Source organism: Oreochromis niloticus, linkage group LG15 (genome assembly GCF_001858045.2).
Source record: "Oreochromis niloticus isolate F11D_XX linkage group LG15, O_niloticus_UMD_NMBU, whole genome shotgun sequence".
Lineage (NCBI taxonomy): Eukaryota > Metazoa > Chordata > Actinopteri > Cichliformes > Cichlidae > Oreochromis > Oreochromis niloticus.
In genome coordinates, this window is record NC_031980.2 from 25,616,501 (window position 1) to 25,626,254 (window position 9,754).

General features: G+C 47.1%; 1 protein-coding gene across 1 annotated transcript; it reads right to left on the reverse strand.

Annotated features, from left to right (window-relative positions):
* Positions 1–2,490: 2,490 nt before the first annotated feature.
* Positions 2,491–6,356, reverse strand: LOC109194773 (uncharacterized). Its single transcript, XM_019345564.2, has 3 exons — positions 6,156–6,356; positions 2,878–5,526; positions 2,491–2,784 (listed from the first exon to the last, which is right to left on the reverse strand). Exons 2-3 carry the CDS (start codon positions 5,247–5,249, stop codon positions 2,511–2,513), a joined length of 2,646 nt encoding a protein of 881 aa, XP_019201109.2. The 5' UTR covers positions 5,250–5,526; positions 6,156–6,356; the 3' UTR covers positions 2,491–2,510.
* Positions 6,357–9,754: the final 3,398 nt, after the last annotated feature.

Genomic DNA, 9,754 nt, shown 5'->3' on the forward strand with positions numbered 1-9,754 from the left:
CGTCCAACCTTGACCTCAAGCGGCCCGAAGCAGTCCATTCGCCTCTGTCAGTGCGCCCCAGGGTGGCTGTGGCTACAATGTAGCTTGCCATCACCGGTGTGTGAATGTGTGCGTGAATGGGTGGATGACTGGATATGTAAAGCGCTTTGGGGTCCTTAGGGACGATTAAGGCGCTATATAAATACAGGCCATTTACCATTCCCGTAGAGTAGAAAGCCGGTTTATATAGACACAGCCGGGCTGCTGGCAGGTCTACCATCTTCGGCACTGTAGGTCTAGCTCTCCACCTTTGACAATCAGCACAGAGGTGTTGGTAGCGCCGGACAGCTTCACGCCCTCGCAGAATCCAGTAGGAGCGCCGAAGCTCTGCGAACACCCGCTCCGGGCCAGGATGATGGAGGCGGCTGTCAAAGTCTTGGATCAGGAGTTTGGTCACTGGGTGGCTTGGATCTAGGATAATCGGATGGAGTGTCTCCAGTGCCAAATCTTCAGATCGACGAAGTCGTCCTCCAACACAAATGAGCTGTCTGGTCTCATCCACCTCGGGTGACAGAGAGAGAAGACGACTGCTCCTGGGAACTGGCTTACCGACTTTCAACAGATTGTACTCCTCCGGAAAACTATCCATCTGGGCCCTCTGTAGGATCAGCCTCTCCGCCTCGCGATAGTCCTCAGCAGTGGGATGAACATCTGGTTGGGCCGCCCCATGTAGCTCCCGCACTGCAACCTCTAACATCTCACTCCAGGTTCTGTAGCGGCTCAAATCTGAAGTTGGCTGACCTGACGGAGCAGCTGCAGTGGTCCCACAGAACACAGCTTTGCGCAGCTCCGCGGCATCATCTGCTTGGTCAACCGTGAGATCCTCTGGCCAGGAGTCTGAACTGTGAAGGAGAAAGGATGGTCCTTGGCTCCATCTATTTGGCACAGCGAGCTCCTTCAGCTTCTTCCCACGTGTCACATCGTCGGCTAGATTCCTTCCAGAGTCGACGTATCTCCAGGAGTGCCTGTCTGTCAGCTCTTGTATCTCGGCTACACGAGTGCCAACGAAGACCTTGAATCGGCAGGATTCAGACCTCAGCCATGTCAGCACTGCTGTAGAATCAGACCATAGGACCGTCTGGTCGAGTCTAAGGGTGAGCTCCCTTTCCAGCACTTGTGAGAGCTGTGCCCCAGTGAGTGCAGCACAGAGCTCCAATCGGGGCATGGAGTGAAACCGCTTGGGGGCAACCCTGGACCGGGCCACCAAGAACGACAGATGCACTTCTCCATTTCTGCCAGTGGTCCGGAGGTAAGCTACTGAGCCATAAGCTTCTTCAGAGGCATCACAAAATATGTGTACCTCTCTCTGACAGCCGAAGGGGTCCACTTGCTTAGGCACATATGGTCGAGGAAGAGTAACTTCAGGTAGAAATTGCAGCTCTTCCTCCCAGGCTGTCCACTGCTGCATAAGCTCCTGAGGTAGGTGTGGGTCATCCCAACCCCTTTGCTTGTCCCAAAGATGACGAATGATTACCTTCGCTCTGGTTGTGTAGGGTAGGATGAACCCCAGGGGGTCGTACTGGCTGGCCAGGACCTTGTAGATATTGCGCATCGTGGGGACTGCATATGGAACTTGACGATGCTTGTAGCCTAGGACATCTGTGTGGAATAGCCAGCTCAATCCCAGGGTAGATTCTGGGGTATCGACCTTGTTCTGGGCCAGCCATAGCTCCACACTAGCAGAGCAGCTCTCTTCTGGTAAATGACTGATGACGTCACGTTCATTGCTGGCCCACTGTCGTAGGTCAAACCCTGCTGAGGCTAGGATGGCCCGTAACTTGTCGACAAGGTTCCTTGCCTCTTCCACGGTGGGGAAACTCCGAAGGCAGTTGTCCACATAAAAACACCTTTCGACTGAGAGTCTCACGTCATCACCTGGCTGGCTGTTGTCCATGACGTGACGCTGCAGGGCGAATGTGGCACAGCAGGGGCTACACGTGGTTCCGAACGGGAGCACCCGCCACTCGTAGACTGCTGGAGGGCTCTCGTCATTGATGTCACGCCAGACAAATCTGAGCAGGGCAAAATCTTCTGGTAAGAGACGAACCTGGTGGAACATGCCTTTAATGTCCCCACTCACTGCAACTGCATGCTCTCTGAAGCGTAATAGAACTCCCAGAAGCGACGCACCTAAGGTGGGCCCAGGCAGCAGGTAGTCGTTCAAGTTCTATCCTCTGTACTGAAATGAGCAGTTGAAAACCAAGCGGTTCTTGCCATTGTGGTTCACCATGTGATGAGGGATGTACCACGCCTCCTGACTTTCTGTCACAGGTGTCTCAGAGCCACACTTAACGATGGAGCCAGCCTTGATAAGCTTCTCCATCTCCCCCTTGTAGGCTTCAGCTCGTTCTGGGTCTTTAGCCAGCCTTCTCTCCACACCCCGTAGCCTTGGCATGACAGCGTCTTTAGTGGCCTGCAGTATAGGCATCCCCTTCCGGCGAAGCAGTGGGGTGGCATAGCGGAGTATGCCTTCAACCTCTATTCGCACAGTTCTGGTCTCCAGAATGCGTATGGCCTCTTGGTCTTGCCTTGAACGAGTAACAACCTTCTCGTTTCGGAACGGGACGATGTTGACCTGCCATAGTTTCTCCACATGTTTCATTAATTGACTGACCTGAGGTGCCACAGTTGTCAGCAAGCACTGCTGTGGTTGGGCAAGCCGGCCGACTATACTTGCTGGCCCTTGTAGCGCCCAACCTAGCCTGGTGCGAATAGCAGCAGGCCCTCCTGGAGGTCCCAGCCTGACTGGTTCAACGGGGGTAACCAGATGGGGATGGTCACTGCAAGGGTTTCACATTTATCAAGGTGTGGATCGGAAGGCCAATCAGGTGTTTATACCTTTCTCTGAGTTGCTCCATGGGATAAGTGTGGCCTGCAAGTCCGATGCGTGCAGCAGTGAAGGCCCCAGCAATCTTGAACCTGGTCCTGGGCCTTGAGGGAGAGGAAACAGAGAACGACACTGACTCACCTCTAAGAGTCTGCACATCCTGCCTAATCGTGCGCAGTGGGACGTCCTCTGCGACCCCTTGCATGCCTAACTTCTCGGCAGCCTCTGGCAGAAGCATTGTCCTCTCTGACCCGTCATCCAAGACGGCATAAGTGCTGATTGTTCGCTTGCCATAATGAATGCAGACTTTGACGATCTTTAGAAGGACTCTGCAGCCTTCAGTGGGTCTGTCTAGATAGAGGACGTCGGTCGCCGCCTTCGAGTCACCGCTCACCACCGCTGTTGTTGGTGACCCTTTCAGTGTTCTAACATTGACATCATGCAGTACCTGCAGGTGCTTCCCTTGGCAGAGGCTGCACGTCTTCCTCAGATTGCACTGGGCCGCCTGGTGTGACCGTGCGCAGCGCCAGCACCTCTTGTTACTCTTTATCCACTCTGTTAGCTGGTCCTTTGTCAACTTGGATACCACTGTGCACTGACTGAGATAGTGCTCTTCCGTGTTACAGAATGGACAGTATGGTTTGTTCTTACTGGCCACACCACCTGGCCTCACTGCCTGTGGCTTTGTCGTTACCTCCTTTGCACCATGAAGGACTGTGATGGATCTCTTACCCTGGCGCACCTCAGGCCTGGACCACTGTTTCTCCTTTGTCACTTTCGCTGCTAGCTGCCCTTCAGAGTCTTGGCACCAGGACTCATACTTAAGCCACCCTGCGAGATCTGCCAAGGTATGCATCCTCACACCTTGTTGGAACATGCAGCGGCGGAACTCTGCTCTCTGCTCGGGGGTTAGTTTACTAAGCAGGTGAGCAACATGTGAACCACAGTGTAGTTCCACTTCTCCTTCTGGGCCTAGTGTCCTTAACATCCCCACTAGTGACTGTATCTGGAGGGCAAATCTCTCAAATGCCGAGATGTCTCCACGCCTGATGTCAGGCGAGTCCATCATTGCAGCAATACGCCTCAGCACTATCTGATGTGGCTGGCCGAATTTGTCATTGAGGGCCTCCATAGTATCAGTGAAGGGTGTGGTAGAGTTGAGGTAAGCATCGGCTATTAATCTGGCCTCCTCTAGGTGCAGGTGATCAACCAACACTTGATACTTGAACAGCTCAGTCGCGTCCTCAGGTAGAAGATTCCCCAATGCCATCTTAAGCCTAGCAAACTCACTAGGGTCTCGACTTGAGAAGTTGGGAATTGTTGGGCGGGGACCATGGTAAACTGTCTCTGAGGTGATAGAAGTCCTGCCCGGATTTGGTCTGTCCGGCAGTGGCTGTGTAGAGGACAGATTGAACTGCTGCTCAGGAGATGCTGGATTGCAGTCATGCTCAGTCTTACTGTCCCCATAGGCGGCGCGCGGATGCTTGGACCCGCCCAGTGGGAAATTGCCTGAGCGAGGTGGAAGATAAACCGGCTTAAACCAAGGAGGTGGTTTATGGGAGGCTTTATCTGGAAACCTGAGAGCAGGGGGAGGATCTGGTGACAGACTCTGTCCTGGGTGGTCCACAAACCTATTAGCAGGTGGGATTGCCATTGCCTCTGTCTTAATGGCTGGAAACACACCTGCATCTTTATGATGGGGGTTCAACACTGGTGGGTTACTAGGCAGTGGTGCTTCCTCAACTGGATCTGGCCACGGTGGTGGAGCAGGCCAGTCATCATCCTCCTCAATCTCTGGTGCATCACCCGGTAGCGGTGACTGCATTAACTTACTGGTTTGGAGGGAGGATGGGCCCTGCAGGCTCTGGACAGCTTCCACTAACTGTCTCATTTCTGCTCGCAGTGCCTTGAGTTCGACCAGATCTGATGACATACGTTGCTGGGTCTGCTGGATGAGGTGGCGCTCCTGACGGATATCCTCTAACTCTGCACTTATTTGCTTATTTGGATGTGTATAGGGGAGCACGAAGGGTAGAGGAGTAGAGTGATCATAGGCTTGTTCCCCACGACTCCTCTCTGGATACAGCTGGGGGGCCAGCCGATTCTCCTGGATGTGCTGTTGGCTCTGAGCTCCATAGCGCGAGGCCGTCTCATGGAGATTAACATCCCGCCTCCACTGAGGGCTGGCTAGGTTGTAGCTAAAGGGGGAAGTGAGGGAGGTCATCCTGGCCTTGTCCTCTTGGTGTGTGAGCTCTACATCCTCTCTATGTGCCTGGCTAATGTAGCCTGGGTACTCCATCTCATAATCTGCGTAGCGCACAGGTGGGCGAGCATGTCGTTTGGGGCGTGCGCTGCGAGCCTCATACTCTGGGACTGATTCCATCTCTGAGGCAAGCCTAGTGCAATCCGGCTCGAAGGACCATTAAATGTAGTGGAGATATCAAAGAGAGGCACGGCTGTGGCACTGATTCAGACTTGGAGCACTACGGTCACCCCGGTGTGTCGGCCAGAACACCACTTAAGGCCAAATAATCCCAGAGTAGGAAATAAGAAGGAGCTTCAGGTTCAGTTTGAGGCACTTTATTGTCACCACTCAATTCCTGGGGCTGTAAACACAGCGAGTGTACATAGGTGTGTGTGTGTGTGTGTGTGTGGTTTTCCTACAAAAGAAATACCCAAGGGAAATAACGATAAATAAAGAGAATAAACAAGTAAAACACTCAAATATAAACATGATCCAACATAGTTGACATAATCACATATATAGAAATAAGACAATACAGTACACTTCAAACTGCTCACACTATTCAACTAAACAGCATTAGTGCGAGGTTAAGTTACCGTCAGTACACAGGAACTACTTCCGGTAGTTGTACAAAATAAAAGCTTCCCCATTATAATCAGCCGTAATGCTCTTATTGTGAAGGGCAAGCGGGAACGCGATCCTTCCGGTCAAACTACGATCGCTACTTTATTAATCCTCGTACCTAATTGTACACTACAAACTCCGCTACTTCAAAGTAAACAATCACAAGCATCACATACAACATACAGAGAAGGTTTGATAACACAGGAATGACGTTATGGACATACGAGCGGCCGTACATGCGTCAACAAAGCTAAACCAGGATAAGCTAACGACATAGGTTAGCATATGAAATGAGGGTGAACTCACGCGTTGCATGCGTGGCCTACCGCTCCAACTACGGACTACATTAACTCCTAAATGGTAAACATACTACAGTACTGACACAAACAAAGGCAAAATACAACACAGGTCAATACTCACTTGTCATTTACGCACACATAACATTCCCCAGGAATTAGTGCAACCCCTCCAGACCAACACTGCTCATCCGACATTAAACTGCCCACCTTACTAACCGGATGATGTCACTAGAAGGTGGGCTGGCCCAAACTGACAGAAGACTGAATATTAAATGAACTTATATACACTTTTAAACACCAATAAACTATTCTATGAACTTTGGGGCCTTTTATACAGCTAAGATGAGTGATTCTAAAATAAAACAACTATTTTATAGAGCAAAAAAGAGAAAAAAAATTTCTAAAGGGAACATTTATTTTGTTTATTTTTATTTTATTAGTATTTTCCTTAAATGTGTCAAATATATATTTTCTCATCTAAATGTCCACTGAGCTGTGAGCTAGGGGGCGGTAATGCGCCTTAACATTGGTTGCCAGCCCAGAAGAAGAAGAAGCTGTGAGCCAGGAGGGAGGGGGTGAGTGAGTGAGTGAGTGATTCGTTTGCTTTATGATTCAGCACAGGAGGGAGGGGGTGAGTGAGTGAGTGAGTGAGTGATTCGTTCGCTCTACGATTCAGCACAGGAGGGAGGGGGTTAGTGAGTCCTGAGTGATTCGCTCGCTCTATGATTCAGCACAGGAGGGAGGGGGTGAGTAGCTCAAATGTGCTGTTAGCATGTTAGCAGAGCGATGCTACTGTGAACCGAGGAGCAATTGTCTTGATGTGAGCTTCTACTCAGGGTTTTTTCTTCCAGTTCAGAGCAGAAATGTTTTTGTTAAGATACTGGATGTTGTGTTTTTCTCCACAATTTTAATTATAAGCTAGATATATTGCTGCTAACAGCAACAGGGATGAGTCAGTGAGTCAGTTGGGCTTGTGAATCATGATTCATGAGTCAGTAAAGTGATTCTCAAGTATTGAACGATTTGTTCATGATTCGCGCATCACTATACAGGACAGAGATGTACCTAGCAGAGGTGGGACCAAGTCATTGTTTTGCAAGTCTCAAGTAAGTCCCAAGTCTTTATCCTCAAGTCACAAGTCAAGTCTCAAGTAAAGTCAAGCAAGTCAGAGTCAAGTCGCAAGTCAAGACAGACAACTTTCAAGTCAAGTCCCAAGTCCGAAACTTTGAATTTCAAGTCCTTTCAAGTCTTTTTTTTAACCCTCTGGGGTCCCGGGTATAATTGGCCGTTCTTGACTACTTTTGATTTTACTTCTATATTTCACTTTTAAAATATGTTTTTCTTGCCTTGTTTGGTATCATTATTTACAGCACAACCTCAAATATCTGAAATTTGAGTTATTTTTTTCATTTTGGTATACTATATTAGCACAGTTGATCTAAATTCAGACAAAAAATTCAGAATCCGAGTAGAAAAAAGTTATATTTTTTTACATGTTTAACAAATCATTTTCATAACTTGAAATGCAAATAGAAATTGTACATTTCTAAAAATTATGCACAAGTTTTGCAAACAACAAAGTTATATGGTACTATTTACCTAAAAATGCAGCCAAGGCCTCAGACGTTTTTTATATAACCATTTAAATCTATTTACAGAACTATCAGGTGTGCTGCATCAAATAAGAAGGCACACAAATTATTTGTGCCAGTCCAAAAAATGTAGTTTGTGTTCAGTATAAGACAGAGGAGAACACCACAGGCCTAAACCCTGCAGGTCTGACAACTGGAGGTGCAACAGTCCAGTTTTCTATGTGGAGACAGCGTTTACACTGGAATCTGCCTTTGACAGCTTTTTTAGATCAAATATGAAATTCAGCAGTCTAACCGACACACAATACAAAACAATAACTACACAACAAACTAACTATAGCCTCCAAACACGCTAAACGTCACTAATGTCTCACATATGAAAACTCTCTCTCTCTCTCTTTCTTTCGCTCGCCCGCTTTCCGTCGCGGGTGTCACTCCTAAAAACTTCCCCTTCTCCCTAAACAACCAAATGTCACATGTTGCCTTATCATTTTTTTGATTGGCTGACATGGTAAACTCTAACACCAATAGGGAAGGGGTGTTTTTTCATTTTCTTTTTTCACTCGCAAGTGGAGAGCGTATGCTAGGCTGTCTGTAGAAAACGCCGTTTTTGTCTAGCATCCCTGTTGAGAATAACCTTTGCAAATAAACAACAGCTAATAACAAGATCAAAATATTTTATTTGATGTATTGACATAAATGACAGAAGAAAAAGGCCATGTATAGCAGGACTACTCAATTACACACTAAGGTGGGCCAGATTTTCTAACCAAAAAAAAATTTCCCAGGCTCAGACATGCAAAAGTTAAACACGACCATACACTAATTGCAAATTAAACACAGTGATTTTGAATTGTGATGTGATGGTGAAATAAATATTTGTCAGTCTAAACTGGGTTAAATCTACGGGGTTAATGATGGGGAGGAGACGGAGAGAGACTGAGTACAGCTACAGAACCCACTTTCTGAAACGGACCCTGCTCACCATTCACCGACAATTCTGAGCTAACAAGTTGCATGTTATTCTTGGATGCGCTTGCAGGACCGGATTTAAAATAGCATGACAAACATATCATACCTGTTAAAGCCAAACAGTATCATCAACGTAGCCCGAAGAACATTTGCTAATAAGATGAAGTTAGCTAAGTCAGCTGTCTCGTCGTAGCAAAAAAAAAAAAAGAAAGAAAAAGCACCACCTACCGTTCTTTATGCAACTTCAAATGTCGGACAAAGTTGGAAGTTGTTCCATCTCCGTCTGTGATTCTCTTCTTGCATGTTTTGCATATTGCATTTCGTTTTTTGTTGACTACTTCGTAGTTTATGTACCCGAAAGAAATTACTCTTGGGAGCATTTTTGGCTCAAGCGTTTTTGTTCTTGTTTTTTTCAAATCTGGTTAATTTGATTGGCTGTGCTACAGCCCACGCTCACATACATACGGAGTGTGGTAAGAATGAATGAATGAATAAAGTGAATTAATGGTCCGCACTTTTTATATAATATGTATGTTAAATTTTAGATTTGGGTAAAATATCAAGTCTTTTCAAGTAAACAGGTTCAAGTCCAATTCAAGTCCCAAGTCACTGGTGTAAAAGTCCAAGTCAAGTCACAAGTCTTACAACCTTTTTTCAAGTCAAGTCTAAAGTCATAAAATTAATGACTCGAGTCTGACTCGAGTCCAAGTCATGTGACTCGAGTCCACACCTCTGGTACCTAGATCAGGGGTAGGCAACCTTTCTGATGATGAGTGCCGTCTAAAATTTCCTCAGAAGTCAATGTGCCATATGATTGCATTAGCAATATATTTAATAACGCTCTATATTAACAGTTACTCACTATATAGAACAACTTTATAGGATTATATTTGTTCGCAGATGTTGGCAGGTATCAGCGAATAGTTTGAAACAAAAAAAGACACTTTTTATCCATAACAAGAACTCCATAACAGCAAATGAACTGTACAACAGAAAATGCAAATGCTATTTATGGTCTCCTCACAACAATGATAAGAAAAATAAACTGGGCCAATATGGCATGTTTGTTAATACAGGGATACACATGTTAATGTGATTTCTGGTCTCCCACTCAGAGACACAGGTCTCCGAGTGTCCAGCATTCAGACGGCTACCT